The sequence below is a fragment of the Sciurus vulgaris genome, assembly GCF_902686455.1.
Source record: "Sciurus vulgaris genome assembly, chromosome: 1".
Classification (NCBI taxonomy): Eukaryota; Metazoa; Chordata; class Mammalia; order Rodentia; family Sciuridae; genus Sciurus; species Sciurus vulgaris.
Window position 1 is genome coordinate 29,863,830 of NC_136461.1, and position 18,133 is coordinate 29,881,962.

Consider the following 18,133-nt stretch of genomic DNA (forward strand, 5'->3'; position numbering starts at 1 on the left):
CGGACTTCCTCCCCAGTCCAGGTCTAGCCCCGCGGTTCAATCTGAGGTTCATTTCCGGTGGAGTGCCGCGCCCAGTGAGGGCCCGGAAGTGGGGCGCGCGAAGATTGCTGGGCGGTTCTTGCCGGAAGTGGAGAGCGGCTGAGCGCAGTCCTGAGGTGAGGCAGAACTCTTAAGGTGAGGGTACGCGGCTGGGTAGAAAGTGGGGTTCTCTCCGGGGCTCAGCGGTTCCTGGCATTGTTAGTGGCCGAGCCTTGTTGACGGGGCTGGGGTGAGGCCCTCAGGCCGATTTGGACTCCTGGGCGCGGTCTCTTGAGGTGGGGCCGGGGTGACCAGCTGAGCCGGCCGGTCCCGGGGAGGCCCCTCCACTCGATTTCGCAGCGCTGTAGGTCAGCCTCAGCGGAAGGTGCCCTAACTGAAAAGAACCTCCGAGATCTTAGAATCTTCCCTATTCCCCGACTCGCTCCCATCGCACAGATGGGTAAATCGATCCCCGAAAAGGGGAAGCAGCTGATCTACGATCATATAGCGAGTGAGGAAGAGAATCGTAGTTATTATGTTGCTTCCATAAACAATCAGTACCATATCCTTCCGATGTTCATTGCCTTGATATCTCTCTTAACTTGGAATAGTCTTCCGGTCCGGGCAGCTGCTGGTTAAAGGCCACCTGATGCATGGAACTTTTTTCTTTTTTTAATAAATTTAGCTGTTTGGAATGCGTGGGAAGTTTTTAAAATAGGCAAGCCCTGTCTTTGCATTCAGATAGCATCTCTTTATTCCTAGCCTGCTGCTCTTAACTCAGAAAAGTCAAGCTAACTTTATTGGCGGGGTTGTGTACTTGGAAATAAAATCAGGTGTTGGTCTGGCCCTATTGCTGAGAATTTATAACCACAGATGCCTTACTTAACTACCCTCGCTCCCCATACTGGGGATTCAACCCAGGGGTGCTGTACCACTGAGTTAAACACCCAACCTTTTCTGTTTTTGAGACAGGGTGTTGCTAAGTTGCTCAGGGTGTCCTGGAACTTGTGATCCGCCTGCCTCAGCTTCTGGAGTAGTTACTATGCTTGGTTTTATTTAACTTCTTTATTTCATATTTTGCTTATCTTTTCAATGGCGACCTCTGCTCACCTCACAGTATTAAACTCAGTGTATAGAACATTATCTGTACCAGCCTCTGTCTGATTCAGTGAAAGATGCTTTCAAACAAAACAAGCTAGTCCCTGCCCTCATGGACTAACAGTGTTTGCAGAAACCTTTAAGAGATAATTATAAATGTGATGAGTGTTAGGAAGAACAGGGTGCTATGGAAGTATGTAAAAAGGGGTTCAGAAAAATTGAAGGGATGAATATAGAATAATGAGGGGATGACATTTTATACAGAGGTTATTTTCAGAACTTTGTCAATTTGAGCTCTTTGTAGGGATTTCTAAGTGAAAATCTGGGGGTAGATCAACACTTTCGTCATTTACCAATCTATTAATGGACCTTTATATGCGTGAAGTATATATTAAATGAGGCACTTAGCCCTTGTGGCTAAGAATACACTTGTTCTCATGAAGTTTACAGAACAGGAGGAAGCAGGCAAGTAAATCAGAGATAGCTTACAGTATGTACTATAGTGAGTACAAGGCTAAGAGAACATAGAGGAGAAATACCTGAACCAGATTTCCAGGCTTCCAGGCAGGAATGGGAGAATAAATCTAACAAGATTTTTTTTAACCATATAGTGAATCTGGAAAAGGGATTTCCAGGTAAAGAGAATTACAGGTGCAAGGACATGGAGACCTGGACGTGTGAAAGACTTGACTAATTCAGTGACTGGAATTCCATAAGTGCTTGAGAAGTGGAGGAAGTGATAAGTGATGGAGTCAAATATGGAGGACTTCATAAGGCATGCTAAGGAATTTGGATTTTGTGCTGGAAGCTATGGGAATGCTTTGATGGTTTTTATGTGGGAAAAAGATGTGATCAGTTTATGTTTTAGAAAGTACACTATCTCAAGTGGAAAGGAACCAGACACTGGAGAAGTAGAACAGTGTTTGGAAGCTGTTGCTAGTTATGGCCCGAACTAAGAGTGGAAGTAGAAATGGACAAGAGGGATCATATTTGAGAAATGGTAAGAAAATGAAAACCAGGGAATTGGAAGCTGATTCTGGGAATGAAAAAGTAGAAATAGTCTGGGCAACTGCCTGTTTTTCTGGCCTAAAGGGTTAAGAAGTATTCAAATAGGGGGTATAAGAGATACATTGGGGAGGAGATAAATTAGGGAGGGTTCATGTAAAAAATGAATTTTGGACATGCTTAGTTTGAGGTGTTATAGCATATCCAGGCAAAGGTGTCCAGTAAGATGTCCCAGCTAGAGCAATTAGCAAGAGCAAAGGTGTGAAGCAGGAAAGAACTTAAATTTTCAGTAATACTGGAGCCTGGAGTTTGGCAGAAACCGCAGAGGAATAAAGTTTCATCTGCCAGGTTGTGAAGGGTTTTGGTGCCTTGGTTGGATTTTGTGTGTATATGTGTTTACTGGGGATTGAACCCAGGGACACTTAACCACCAAGTATTTTTTCAGATTTTATTTAGAGACAAGGTCTCACTAAGTTGCTTAGGGCCTTGCTAAATTGCTGAGGCTGGTTTTAAACTCAAGATCCTCCTGCCTCAGCCTCCCAAGCTGCTGGGATTACAGGCCTGCGCCACCACGCCCAGATCCTTGTTTGGATTTTATTCTCTAATTGGACAGCTAATTGAGTTGTCATAATTCAGCATAAAGAAATTTCTGTATCATTTCCCACCATCACATGGGCATAATTGAGAGGTCTTTAAATATAATGATAGCAATGAAAGTACCTTATAAAATACAGCTGCCATGCAACTGAAAGTATGGTGTTGTTAAGATTGTAAGTATAGTTTTGCTTAGAGGAGGTTAGCTATTAAGGTTGTAAAATGTGTTGTTTCCAGCTGAGGGTTGATCTTTTCTCTTACCCATTTTCTTGGTCATACATTTGTTTAGTTGCAATTATGTTTTTAACTAGAGTCTAAGCCCTTAAAAAGTGACTTTGTGAACCAGGAATGGGGGCACATGCCTGAGGTCCCAGCTGCTCAGGAGGCTGAGGCAGGAAGATCACTTGAGCCCACAAGTTTGACAACAGCCTGGGCAAGACCAGCAAGACTTCAACTCAAAAAACAAATAAATAAAAAGTGACTTCCTCTTTTTGGTTTTCTGAGAAGCATTGTGAGTCAAAGATTCATTTTGCTTAAAACAAACAAATGTAAAGTGTTGTTGGAAGTTGAACCCTCTAGTTTGAAATTTAATGCTGAGATTTGAAATTTAAGGATACTTAACCTGTATCTTACCCAGTTCTAGTGATTATTCTTTTGAAATGTCATCATCAGTTTCTTTACTACTGGCTTCCATACCTAATCCTTCAATTTCTGTACCACAATTAATCTCTTACCAGTTCTTTAGAATCATTTTAATCTTATTATTTTCACTAGCTTTGTATTCCCAGAAAGTCAAGTTTAAATTCCTTTATCTTACTCAAAAGTTCTCCACAATCAGACTGATTTTTTTGGGGTGGTCATATTAGGGATCAAACCGAGGGTCTTATGCATGTCAAGCAGATGCTTTACCACTTCAGCTCCACCCAGATCCTTGTCTAAATTTTTTTGGGTGGTACAAATAGGTTAGGTTTACCGCTGAGCTACATCCCCAGACCTTTCAGTTTTTTTAACTTTGAGATAGAGATGGGAATATAGCTGAGTTGGTAGAGTGCTTGCATTGCATGCACAAGGTCCTGGGTTCAATCCCCAGCACCAAAAAAAAAACAAAAAAAAAAAACTTCGAGACAGGATCTTGCTATAGGGCCCAGGTTGGCTTTAAACTTAGAACACTCCTGTCTCAGATTCCTGAGTAGCTGGGGATTACAGATTGACTTTCTAATTTAAATTAGCTTTTTATTTGAGTCATTTGCACTTCCCATTGGCATTTCCCTTATTGTATCAGACTAGGGCTTCTCAGTCTAGGCACAGTTGATATATTGAGCTGGATAATTCTTTGTTGTGGGGTTGTCATGTGCATTGTAGGATGTTTAGCAGCAGCCCTTGCCTCTACCCGTTGGATGCTGGTAGCACTTCCTCAGTTGCAACAATCAAAAATGTCTTAAAACATTGCCAAATATCTCCTGGAGCACAGAATCGCCCCTGTTTGAGAACTACTGCATTTGCAAGTAACATAGCTATAATTGTGCAATGTCTTCTCTCCAGCTAAATTCTCTGAGGATAGGCTGCATAGTCATACTTAGCACAGTGTATGGCACATGATAAACATTCAGTACTCTAAAATAAATCAATTACTTATTTTCATTGAAGTATCAAGAAATTATTGTGCCTTCAAGGAATTCCTGGGTGGTCCTCAAAAGACTTGGCCTCTTCCTCCCATTCGAGGTGTGATCTTGTCTTAATAGAGAAATGCCACTGATTGGCACTGGAAGCAGCTTTGTGTTAGTTGTCAGTGCAAGTCAGCAAATTTCCCTTTCCCCTGTTTTGTGGATATATGAATTTCTGTTTTGTTCAGATTCATTTTGCCTTCATTTAATCTGCTTAGTTTTAGTGGGCAGGGATTATAATAATTTTTAAGTTGCCTATGATTTATAGAGTTGCTGTTCACCTCTATTTTAATTGATAAAATTGTCATAATATTGTTAACACAGCTATGGCCTTCATCATAAAACTATTTCTTCTTGATATAGTATCATGTAAACCTAATAAAAACAACCACAGCTCTAAAAATATTCCTCAGCTACATTGCAGCTTTGTTTGCCTTGTATTACCAGACACATGTGCCAAACTTTTCCATTTGGCTGGAAAATAGTTGAAATGGAAAAGTTTGGCACACATGTCTGGTAATACAAGGAATGAACTTGCTATTTTTGTTCGATGTTTTGGTTTTGGGGGGGTGGAATTTGTTTACTTTTGTTGTTGTTTTTTCCACAGGCCATTAAAACTCCTTTACTATTAATTATTGACTTAACAATTATAGATCTTTCCATATTTCTAGTTGTAGTTGAATCATGGCTAAGGATATTCTTGATATATATTTACATATGGGAGTAGAAAATGCTATTTTAGTAAAATAATTATTCAGGTTGAAATCAGACAATGCTGTTGTTCTACAATGGAAAACATGTACAAAGTGAAAACCCTACTGAATACTCACTGCAGTTAGTCTTCAAAATATTCTTTGAATGTAGGGGAGAAGGGAGCCAGTGGCCACATGAAGGTAGGTTTGCCCTAGACCATTGAAATAGCTAGTTCCTAAGTCTGACTTCAGCTTGTACACTGTTACTCATTTTGCTCACTCCTGGAGTTTCAGATAGAGGACTGTGTGTAAGAAGGGAACAGGAGACAAACACTGATACTAGGTTGAATTCCTTTCCTCCCTAGAAGATAGACCTTTCTTTTTCTTTTAATCTAAACCTCAGGTGGCAGTGACTCAGGCACTGAATGTCATTGGTTTCATTGGTGAAACCAGATGCTTAGGGAAGAACAGTGGCTCGTGATTTGGGTTAGATTTAGATGACATCTTTACTGAGGCCAAGTGGTATCCTTTGGTTTCTGGGTTAAACCAGCCAGCATGTAAGTATTTTGTATTAGCATGTTTAGGTTTTACTTGGTGACATGTTGGAGCCTAGTGATAAGAATTTCTATATTGTTAGGAATAGAACTAATTAATATATAGCTTAGGGTAGCTTTGAAGAATATCCACATGGAGATGGTTTTGTTTTTGTTTTTTTGTTATATAAAAATCATTTCTATGTTAAAATTTGGAAAACAAAGGGAGAAATTTTTGAAGACCTCCATCACCCTAATGTAACACATACTATAAATTTTATGTTCTCTTCATTTTTTTTTCCACTGTGCATTTAACTGTTTCTCCATAATTAGAAGTTTAATATAAATGTAGCTATAGTTAGATGTCTAACATTGCAGTGAACATCTTTCTGCCTATCACTTTTCCTCATTAGGGTTTACTTACTTAAGATAAAGTCTCAGGTAGGATTTATTTACTTAGGATGAAGTCTCAGGAACAGGATTACAAAGTCAAGGCCAAGAGAAGCATTTCAAAACAGATCAGTTGGCCTTTCTTGGTATGTATACAGGCTGACTTTGTATGGTTGCTTTTCAATTTTATTTGAGTGATGACTTTGAAGAACATCTATGGGGCAAAATCGGCAACATTTTAACATAGTAACTACCTATTGAGGTAGAAATTCTTACTACTGGCTTAATCACCTGTTGAGATGAGACAGAACTTCAGGAGAAGCCTCGTTCCACTTCTGGAATAGGCAGAAGGAATTGGGTTGAATTGTTAGAATAATGAAAGAGAAGCATCTGGCCATTTCTGGTTTTTTTGGTTTCGAACCACCAAAGAAATTGCTGGATAATCGAGCTCGGTTTCTTTTTATTCTGTGTGATATTCATTCTCATGATCTCATGACATTTCTTTGCCAATGATTTGCAAACATTATCTCCAGGCTTGATCCTTTTCCAGGCTTTATTTCTAAATACTGGACACGTTCACTTAGAAACTTCCATCTTCTCTTCACACTCAGCATATCCCAAATTAACCCCAATTTCTTTTCTTAACTAGAACATGCTAGAGCACATTTCTGCCATCATTCTCTTAAGGCCCCCATATATGCAACTCTGGGGTCATTTTTACCTCCCTTCTCTGAATGCCATTGTGCTTTCAGTCAGTACCACACAGTTAGGACTTGTTCTTAGTTTAATTCACACTTGTTTTCTGTGACCTCCAAGGGCAGACCAAGATCAGTGGGTGTAAGTTGCAAGGAGGCAGATTTGCATCCATATAAGGAAGAACTTTTTGATACTTTGAGTTGCTTAATAGAATGGGCTGTCTCAGAAACCTCAGGTTCTCCATCACTGAAGGTGTTTGATCAGAGGTTGCCAAACTAATTGCTTAGAATTTTGAAAGGACTGTTCTGGCATCAGATGTTGTTTTTATAAGATGATTTCTAGAAATGCTGCTAAGCCTGAGAAACAGTAATTCAGTTGAAGGTAGCTCTTTCTCTTCTGTTAGACTCCCCTTAAGGCAGAGAAATTATTTACCCTTCTTTTGTAGTCCACACAGCATTTAATTCAGATACTGGTCACTTATTTGCCTAAAAGTAATTATTTGTGGATTAATTCTTTTTCTTTAGTTTCAATATCTGGTTAGACACCAAATGTTTTCCAGTAGCCTTATTTTATAGCTAGATGAATAATAGCTTTTAGCTTAAACTTCCAGGCCCTAATATTTTTACTTTTCTCCAAGTTCCGTTCTGTATATCAAATTGTACTTATTTGCTGGTTGATTTGTTTTAGGTCCTTGGGATTAAACCCAGGAGTACTTTACCCCTGAGCTATATACCCAGTTCTTTTTTTTTTTTTTTTTTTTTAAATGAGACAGACTCTTGCTAAGTTGTCCACACTGGGCTGAAACATGCAATCCTTCTGCCTCTCCCTCCCAGGTCACTGGGATAACAGGTGGGTGCCACAGTGCCAACTCAAATAGTGCTCTTGTAAATACTTTGTTTTGATCATTAGTCTTTCATTCAAAAGATGGTGTCACATTTATCACAACATCAAATCTAAATACTCCCTGTCTTTTAGTGTCTTACACAATATGACCCAGCTTGCTTATTTAACCTTATTTCCCATGATGTTCCTTGATCTTGACAGATTAATCTTCCTGTACATGGCCTGCTTCTACTATTTTCTGTACCTAGTCTGCTTAGTCTTCTTTTTACTTTGATTTGCACTGAAATGTCTTTTTTTGTTGTTTGTTTGTTTGCAGTATCGGGGATTGAACCCAGGGCTTCACACATGCTAGGTAAATGTTAGCTGTAGCCCTTTCCCTTTTTTCTCTTGCCTTTCCATCAAGACCCCCCACTTCCCTTCTAAAACTAAACCACCTCCAGTCTTCATTTCTTCAGAACTCTCAGAACATGTATTCATTTATACCATGTAATTCAGAACTATAGCAACAACATTTTGCAAAGAAAAATCTCCAGTATTTTGATATTTTACTTTCCCTAATCCATCTGAAGTTGGATAATCTCTAACAGAACTTTTAAAAATACAGCATTCAGCATTTTATTTGCATTCCATTTTGTTGGCCTTCTCAAAAATCATCTGAACTGTAGGGACTATTTCTTCTGTAGCAACCACAGTACTAAGACTTTGATTTTATGAGCATCTTCTATTTACTTAATTGTTCTAGGTGCTGGGAGATAAGGTAGATCTGGCAAGAGAATGAATAAATTCCCATCTTTCTGGAACTTGTATTCTAGTACATAGTATACAGTGATAACATTTTACATTTGAATTGCATTTTAAGACTTCTAGGATGATTACTCTCACCTAGGAAATCAAGTCCTTTCATTTTTTACAACTCTCTGTGCTATGTAAGAATTATAATCTATGAACTGACTGTCCCCAAGTTACACAGTTAATATGTGACTGGTTGGGACTCAGACCTTGATTTCCTGAATTCTAGTTTTACTTAAACTTGTGTATGTTTACACATAGTTCTTGGCTATTACCATATAGAAATGGCAAGGAACAAAGTTAAGCAGAACTGATTTTCTGCTGTGAAAATTATTCTTTGGGAGAAGTCTTATTTTAAGTATCTGCTTTCCAAATATGTCATCTATCCTGAAAGTGATTGAAAAAAATGTTGGCCTCCATGGGGAAAATTGAAAGCAGAGAAATTTGAAGTTGCTAATAATGTAACTAATGACACCATAAAGAGGCCTTGAACCCACAGTGATGTTCCCAAGCTGGATGCTCTGATGAACCACATAAGTCCCATTGTAGAAAAATAAGATCCTCAGACCCTTCAGAATATTTGTGCTTGAGGCCTAGGTTCTCTGCCTATTGGTTGTTTGATCTCTGGTAAGCATTTAAATTTCTGTAAATGTCAGTTTCTTCATTCTAAAAATGGGAAATAATATCTGTATAACACCTCAGAGAATTATTTTAAGTCTCAAAAAGCCACAGATTGATGATATACAGCACAACTGTGTGGGATTAGTTTTTAATTAATATTCTAATAAACAGTGTTATTTTTCTTATGGTACTTAGTTTGAAGACCTCTATATCAATGTGATTTGTGCCTCAGAAAACATAATTTATTTGAAAGATGGAAGTGTTCATAAGGTCTTGCTCAGTGGTAGAGCACTTTCCTAACCTACATGAGGCCCCGGTTCTGTCTCCAGCACTGCCCCTCTCCCCCAAAAGGGCAGGTAGACAAAAAGAATTACAAAATAAGAAGAGGGAATGAGCGGAAACACTTCCCAGATTTGACAGAAAGAAGACATAGCAAGACTGGGTTGAGGGGAGAGTGGGTAGGGGTCCTCATTCACTCATCTATTCATCCACCAAAAAACTCCATTTGACCTAATATTTTTAACCTACTGCATTTATACTTCTGGAATTACAAAGGCAAAATGTGGTACCTACCCTGGGGTAGCTAATTAAATTATTTTAAATGTGCTCTGTTAGAGAAAAGTGTACAGTGTCATGGAAGCACATGCTGAAAGTGCTTTGTAGGGAGGTGATACCTTCCTTACCTGAGACTCTTAAAGACAACAGGAGTTCCAGAGAAGGGGTAGATTGCTGAACAGAAGCAGTCAAGCAGAGTGGGTAGCATTATAAAAACTCAGAAGTGAGAGAAAGCATGACTCTGGAAAATTCAGCTAGGTCCTGGGTTGCTGTGAATCTGCTAAGAAAAGGTGTACAAGAGATAAAACTAGGGAGTGAGAGAGATAAAGCAGGACTAGAAGATGTGCAAGATAAGAAACTGTGGACTTTACCCTGAGTTTTGAATGATACTGAAGAATATCTTAATTACATTTGCATTTGAGATGGATCATTCTGGCTACAATATGGAGAATGGATAAAGGTATATTACTAGAATTAGGGGCGACTAGCTAGGAAGTTACTGCAATAATCTGGGCAAAGTCTTGATGACCTAACTTTTAAAAAAAAAAATCCATCAGAATGGAGCAAGGTACATCTATTCATTAGATACGCAAGATGAGAGCCTGTGGATTTTGAGTACCAGTTAGCTGTGGGGAATAAGGAAGAAGACAATTTAGTTAACACTTACGGAATTTTTACTATTTTCGAGGACTTTTCTCTGTATAACCCTCTGTAATTTGTGGATTGTTGTCCCCATTATATAAATAGGGAAACTGAAGCTCAGAAAGTTCAATTAACAGTTCGTAATCATGGAGCCAAGTGAATGTTAATATTTAAATCCCCAATCTATTTGACATTCTTTTTTTTTCCTATCTGCCTTCTCTAAAGACCACTTTTGGCCATGCATAGTGGTGTACTCCTATAATCCTAGCAATTTGGGAGACTGATACAGGAGGATTGCAGGTTCGGGCAACTTGGCGAGACCCTTAGCTGGGGTCCCCAGGCAACTTGGCGAGACCCTTAGCAATTTAGGGAAATAGGGTCTAAAAAAGAAAAAAAAAGAAGTCTGAGATGTAGCTTAGAGGTAAAGCACTCCTGTATTCAATCCCCAATACCAAAAAAAAAAGATAATTCTTGTTCACTGTTTCTCTCTGCTGGCTTTATAGTTCCCTGGTTACTAGCTTGGTCACTCAGGTGATTACTGTTAGTGCTGGATTGTAGAGACAGTAAGGGTTGGGATGGGGAAGCAATTTTAGGGTTTTGCTTTGAATATTTCAGTTTGAGGTGTCTTTAGAACCTCCCTGTAAAGATGTGCTGGATACAAGATTCTGAATCTCAGAAAGATGGCCCAAGATGTATATGCTGCTCCATGTGTCTTTAGTTTATAGGTGGTTGTGGTGGTACCATTGGCAAATGAACTGGGTGTCTAGTTAGAGTCTTATGAGGAGTGTGCACATGGCCAAAGAGTGTGAATGTGTGTGAAGAGTTAGAAAAGGTGTGTGTTTTGGTTCCTTCAGTTCGGCACATTCTTTCCCATAACATATCAGATCTCACCCACCCCCCCACCAAAAACAAACAAACAAACAAACAAAACAAGTACTGTTCTTCTTTGTTCTTTGTTTGATTAATGGTAGAATGAGATTAGCTGTAAATGGTAGCTGTATTGTCTCTTTTTCATTCTGCTTAATCAGCAGAAATACAGCCTATTCAGTGATGAAAACCTGTACGTACAGGTGAAGTATAAGAAAAAGGGAACCAAAATCCCCTGGAGCTGTATTATTAAGGTTTTAAGTTTGGTCGTTGTTCACAACCCTGGCAGCTTGTACATCTTATACTCTGTCTCCATGTTAACACTGGTCTCAACCTGTAGTGTCCATTGTGAATGAAGAAACATATTTTATAACAGAACTGGGTAGTATGTATTCATGGAAGGTAGCTTGGGAGTTCATTGCTTTCCTTGCCTTTTCCCCTAGATTTATTAATTTTTTGTGGTATGGGGGATTGAACCCAGGGATGCTTAATCACTGAGCAACATCCCCAGACCTTTTTATATATTTATTTTTTATATGAGGTCTCACTAAGTTTCTTAGGGCCTTGGTAAGTTGCTGAGGCTGGCCTCAAACTTCTGATCCTCTTGCCTTGGCCTCCTAAACTGCTGGGATTATAAGCATGGACCACCACACCCAGCTCCCCTAGATTTTCAAAGTGTGGATTATGTCTCAGTTTGTCCTTGGCCAATACCCAATTTGGATATTGGTCAGTAGTGTAACATAGGGAGGGTATATTGGCTGCTTCTAGTTGTTCCATCTGTGAATGGAGTATAGACCTGGAAGTTTCTGCTATTTCTCCAGGCCAGGGAATGGAAAGTTAATTTGGTTCTTCTCATTTTTGTCCTTTGGTACCCTTTGTTTGTTTGTTGTGGTACTGGGGATTGAACAGGGGAGCTGTACCATTGAGCTATATCCCCAGCCCTTTTCATTTTTTTTATTTTGAGACATGGTCTAAGTTGCCCAGCCTGGCCTTGAACTTGGTGATCCTCTTGCCTCAGCCTCCCAAGTAGTTGATATTATAGGCCTGTACCATCGTGCCCAGTCTTTGGTACTCTTTCAGACAAGATTCTCTGGCAAGTGACTGGGCCCAGAGAGACCAGGGCCTATACACAGAAAAGAATGGACACGGATTATATTTACTTGTGAACTGCTGATCTCTTTCACAGTGAGAACAGTCTGTTGAGATATTCTGGTATATCATCATTTTGGGGTGAATCATAATTGCTGTGGTTGTTCTAGGCATCTTCCAAAGAAGTTGAATTCTTTCAAATTCAGTTACCTAAACTAATGAAGGATCTTCCAAGGTCAAGACTTTAATTGAAAAAATTTTTTTAGAGATTCTTATTTTTAAATATTTTTAATTGTAGATGGATACCATAATTTTATTTTTTATGTGGTGCAAAGGATTGAACCCAGTGCCTCATGCTTGCTAGCAAGTGCTCTACCACTGAGCTACAATCCCAGCCCTTTAATTGAAATTTTACTGATTTTTATAACTTCATTCATGGATTCTAGTACTTTATGTAAATGTGTATTGGTGACATTTTATTTACACTTAGCATATTCTTTTGTGTGTGTGTGTGTCTGTATGTGTGTGTGTGTGTGTGTGTGTGTGTGTGTGTGTGTGGTGCTGGGGATTGAACCCAGGGCCTTATGCTTGCAAGACAAGCACTCTACCAACTGAGTATGTCCCCAGCCCTTATTTACACTTAGGTATGTAGTATGGGCAACTTTGAGAACCCTTGTCTCAGTGTTTTGGAACACTATACATTAGGTTTATTAACTTTTAAATTTTTATTATTTTTATTTTTTATGGAACTGAACCTAAGACCTCAGACATTGTAGGCAAGCATTTTACTACTAAGGTACATCTCCAGCCCTTTTTATTTTTTTTTTAAGACAGGGTTTCACTAAATTACCCAGACTGGCCTTGAATTTGTAATCCTCTTGCCTCAGCCTCCCCATTGGTTGGGATTACAGGCATAGGCCACCATGCTCAGCTAACTTTGTGAATATTTATTGAACACCTGCTACCTGCCAGGGAGTGATCTCGATGGCAAAGTATAAGCAACAAGTTAGATAAAGTTCTTTGTCTTTTGGAGTTTGCTTGCTTTAGCATTTTAGACATCAAAAGAGGCAGTTCAGATAAGTTAGTACTTGTGAAAAATATATAACAAAATTTTGAACGTGTCTAGTCTTCTGTATAATGTCCAGATCCTTCCCATCCTCATTTGAAACCTGGCTTAGATGACAGTTTCTTCATGATATCCTTATCTGATCTTTCCAGCTGAAACACTGTTCTTCCCTGAAATCCCATGGCACTCATCTGCAGTTTGTCATGTTAAGCATATTTTTTTTTTTCCTATTTGCTTTGTAGTTGTTAGTGTATATGTTAAATCTCCCCATAGACAGTAAGTTATTGGGGGTAGGGCAAATATTCCATTCATCTTGGTTTGGCACATTTTGCATGCAGATAGCAGGATGTTGTGTGGGGTTGAGGGTTATGTGGGAACTACACTGAACTCAGAGCCAGACTTGAATTGACTATTGACTTCTCTAATAGCTAGCTACATGACTATGGATGAGTCTGTTACTGTGCAAGTCCTTTAATGTCACTAAAATTTAGTTTTCCATTTTAGTAGTGTACTAATCATCCTTCCATTCCTCAGTGTTGTTAGGAGGCTTAAGTAACTGAGATATGACCATACTTGTAAATTCTAAATATCTATACAAATACTTGTAAATGTCATAGTAGTCAACAAGTATTTGAATGAGTACGATTTGCTTTAGTGAATACCTTTTTCTGAGTAATTCTCTTGCTTAATGAAGTTTGTAATTTTGCAAATTTGCTAGACTACTTTTCCATCTTATTTTAATATTATTGTTACCCCCTGTAGGTGCTACGTAATATTAATATTTTAATATTAACAAATGACATTTTATTTGTCTCAGCAGGTGGTACATTATGGCTGACATGCAAAATTTGGTAGAAAGATTGGAGAGGGCAGTGGGCCGCCTGGAGGCAGTATCCCATACCACTGACATGCACCTAGGGTATGGAGACAGTCCTTCAAAAGGTGAGCAGTCTACAGCCCAGCAGAATGCCTTGGCCTTAATTCTTTTGTCGTAGTGAATTTTCTTTGAAGCTGACTTCCCAAAACATTTATTCTAGGTAGTTTGTCTCCTGTAATTCTTACTGCTGTGAACAGATAGGGAGGAAGTGACTTGTGCAGGGAGGCCTGTGGTTAAGTTATTTTAACACAAGAACTTCCTGCTTGTGTGATATTTCCAGTTCTTTCTTTAGCAGATGACTTCACTTTAAATGAAATGACAAGTGTTATTAAAATTTCCTCTCTCCAAATGATTGTCAGATCAACCATTTTGCACATGCACTAATTGAAAATAGAATGTTAGAGCTAAAAGGAACCTTGAAGGATCATTTTGTTTATTTTCATTTTATAGATAAAGAAAATTAAACTTAGAGAGGAAAAGGATCGAACAGCTAGTTAGTGGTGGTATTGGAACTGGAACCTGGGTTTCCTGACTCACTTTCCAGTATTCTGTGTACTGTATTACCTTACCCTCCCTCCCCCATTTTCACATGGAAGTGCACTTTAAAGAAACATCCTTCTGATCACGACTGATTCTTCCTGGTGTGTTTGTCTTCACCAGGAGCAGCTCCATATGTGCAAGCATTTGACTCACTGCTTGCCAGTCCTGTCGCAGAATACTTGAAGATCAGTAAAGAAATAGGAGGAGACGTGCAGAAACATGTAAGGATATTGTCCCCTTTCCTATTTTTAAAGACTGATGGATTTCTTCACATTTCACTCAATTGATTTAATTAATTGCATCCTTGGTATAAGAACTCCTTTGAGAGGCTCCTGACTCTTTTTTCTCTACCTGCACTGAGGAGCTCATTCCAGGCACAGAAATGATTCTTCATTTTTCTAGGCCTGCTTCCTTTATTGCATACATATTCTGTGTGGGTGTCTTTAGGCAAAAAGCTTTCTTGTTGCATAAAATCTGACCCTGTTCTTTTTTGTGGTGAAGAATATGCTACCAGCCTGATCCTAACATGTTACATAACGGAGCCTAGGATGGCCTATTCCAAGGAGTCATTACCATGACTTAGCATTTATAAAACTGTGTTTGCCAGGTATTAGTTATGCTAACGTGGGTTGTTTTTACACTTGGCCCACTGCAAGAATATGAAGTAGGTAATGACAGGTGCCTATCCACCCACCTCCTTTCATGTACTGCTTCCTACATTGTCATCACCACCACCACACACTCCACTTTTCATATATATCCTGCTTCTCTATTTGGGACCCAGAACTTTCCTACTAGTCAACTAAATAACCCGTGTTTAGACTCTTCCCCACTTAAACCCCGAGCCATTCATGTACCAGCTCTTGGCAGTGGTCTTAGCTCTAGGGAGTGGAACTGGGACTTGGGACTTGGATAGGTGTGTGGGAGCTTGCTTTTTTCTTTATACAGTTCTATGATATTTGAAAGAATTTTAAAGTGTGCATCACTTTTATCTTTGAAAAATGCAAATTCAGAAAAAAAGATTATCTTCTTTGAATTTTTATCTTTTTTTTTAAGTTGTTGATGGACCTTTATTTATTTTTATGTGGTGCTGAGGATCAAACCCAGGGCCTCACGTGTGCTAGGCAAGTGCTCTGCCACTGAGCCACAATCCCAGTCCTGAATTTTTATCTTTTAGTAGTACTTTTATATCTTAGTAGTGCTTAGTAGTCTTGTGTTTCTTGAATTCTTTTGACTGTGACCCATGGTAAGAAATAACATATTTGTAACTGAGATAAAAGTTTTTGGGCTGGGGTTGTGGCTTAGTGGTTCTACATGCTTGCCTAGCATGTGTGAGGCTCTGGGTTCAATTCTTAGTACTGCGTATAAATAAATAAAAGTCCATTGACAACTAAAAATATACATGTATATATGTTTTTAAAAAGTTTTGACAAAGTAGTGCTTATACTAGTTACATTTCTAGTTATATTGCATTTTTTAATATATTACTTTTTGTTTGGAATAGTTTCAATTTGGTTTGCTGCACTCTTTATTATTTTTCATTTAATAAAATGCTGGTTATGGCTCACTAAGTTGCTTTAATTTATTGCATGCACGATCTAGTGTTTGAGTAATAACTTAACCTGAAGGAGTAAAAACCTTGAGAATTTTAGGCATGCATTTGGACCTTTACTCCTACCTCCAGTTTTTGAGGACAGTGATTTTTGTTTTTGTTTATTTTGGTGATATAAGATAGGAGGGGGTTTTTTAGTGCTTGTCAAAATCAATATATGTGAAGTAGCTAACCTGTTTTCACTAAAGCTAGCCCTGATTGCCTTCATTCCCAAATCTGGCTACATATCCCTGATTAGTTCTAGCAGGAACAGTAGTATATGTGATTGTGGTATCAGTCCCTAGAATCTGGAATACATGAGGAAAACAATATGAAGGTCCTGGGTGCTACTAGAGCTCATGAAGTGGAGGTTTCAGGTTATTCTTATCAAGATCTTTCCAGTTGTAATGTGTCATCGATAGCTGATTCTGCTTCTGTCCTGCAGGCAGAGATGGTCCACACTGGTCTGAAGTTGGAGCGAGCTCTTCTGGTTACAGCTTCTCAGTGCCAGCAGCCAGCTGGTGTAAGTTCACTATCAGTTGGTTTACTTTGGATTTTTATATTTAGGTCAAGTTGAGAGATTTCAGCTAAGCTATCACAACATGCTAAGACCTACCAGGCTAATGATAATGTACATTCACATAAAGTCCCAGGGGAGAGTCAAACTTAAAAGTGCCATCATGGGAATGTGCCGTTGAGTATTTCTTGGTCTGTACTGGCTTTATTTCCCCACCCCCTTCATTTTGCTTAGAATTTATCTACCTATGGAACTTTGCTGCTTCTCTGAATAAACATCCTCTTATGTTAGAGATAGTTCTCCTTCATCACGGGTAGGATTTAGTAAAGCTGCTGTGGAATCTGAGTACTCCTGAAGTACTGCTTCTTCTCTTACTCCTCACTGATTGGGGAAAATCACCCTTTAATTTTACTCCTAACTCAAAATTTTTTGCTTCAAGTTGCAGAAAATTGAATTAGAAAAAGCTGAGATGTTTCTCAGAATGAAAGATTTTTAGTATTGTTTCTTTTGCATTTGGATTTCTAGGCATATAGGGGTAATCCAGCAAGTCTTCCTGTTAATGTTGTATTAAAACCCTTGACCTTGACATGGGTCATTACACAATGTAAAAATAGTGTAAGATAATTTAAATATGTTAGAGTTTAGTCTTTAATCTGCCCCGAATGGTTAAAGCAATTTATCTAAGTATTTTCTCTAAACCCACAGTTGCCATAAGTCAAGCAGCTGAGACACTGTTGTTTTCTTTGCTTTATTCAGGGTTGGCAAACCACAGCCTGCAGGTCAATTCTAGTCCACTACCTATTTTTGTAAATGATGGTTTTTTTGGATGAATGTTTACTGTCTGGTTCTTTAAAGAAAATGTTTGCGGTTTTCATGAAAGACCTAAGACCTTAAATATTTGGAAACTAAGCTTTGGAGGAAGAATAAACTTTGAAACTTAAGATTCATCCATTTTGCTGAGCTATTTGCTCGAATGTCAAGCCCCCTAATTACATTTAATTCATTACATCTCTACTCAACAGCTGCTATATGGTTAACAATGCATTGAGGGCTATAATGACAAAGGAGAACTAAAACAAAACCCTTGGCTTTTGAAGAAGTAATGAGAATGAAAAACATGTTCACATGAGTCTGTTGTGCTGGTGTCTGGTGAAGTGCCAAAATTAGCTTTGCCAACTGCAAATGTTAGAGGAGGCTGGTGTGGCTGGGTTTGGAGGACTATTTTTCATGAAATATTTGGATAGATGGAAAAAAGAAAACATCATCACAGGTAAAGGTGGAGACATAAACTAATATCTCCTGTTAGTGGGACAGAAAAGAGACAAGTAACTGAAATGGTGAGGTTTTTGTGGTATAACTAGAGTATGGGTCCTAAGCATGAAGAACCATACAATCCACCCTAAAGAGTTGGAACTTAGAGGTGAGATGATGAGCATTATTTTAGCC

The 18,133-nt window shown here is 38.7% G+C and overlaps 1 protein-coding gene across 4 annotated transcripts in view; it reads left to right on the forward strand.

Moving 5' to 3' along the window:
• The window catches only part of CAP1 (cyclase associated actin cytoskeleton regulatory protein 1), a 26,163-nt gene continuing 8,030 nt past the window's right edge, over positions 1–18,133 (forward strand). Inside the window, exons 1-4 of one of the 4 annotated variants that reach the window (XM_079113475.1) lie at positions 1–155; positions 13,980–14,104; positions 14,700–14,800; positions 16,616–16,693. In XM_079113475.1, the coding sequence (XP_078969601.1) occupies positions 13,993–14,104; positions 14,700–14,800; positions 16,616–16,693 (291 nt within the window). In that variant the 5' untranslated portion in view covers positions 1–155; positions 13,980–13,992. Of the gene's footprint in view, positions 175–13,979; positions 14,105–14,699; positions 14,801–16,615; positions 16,694–18,133 lie in introns of all 4 variants that reach the window. The other 3 variants (XM_079113473.1, XM_079113476.1, XM_079113474.1) reach the window with 3 other exon arrangements.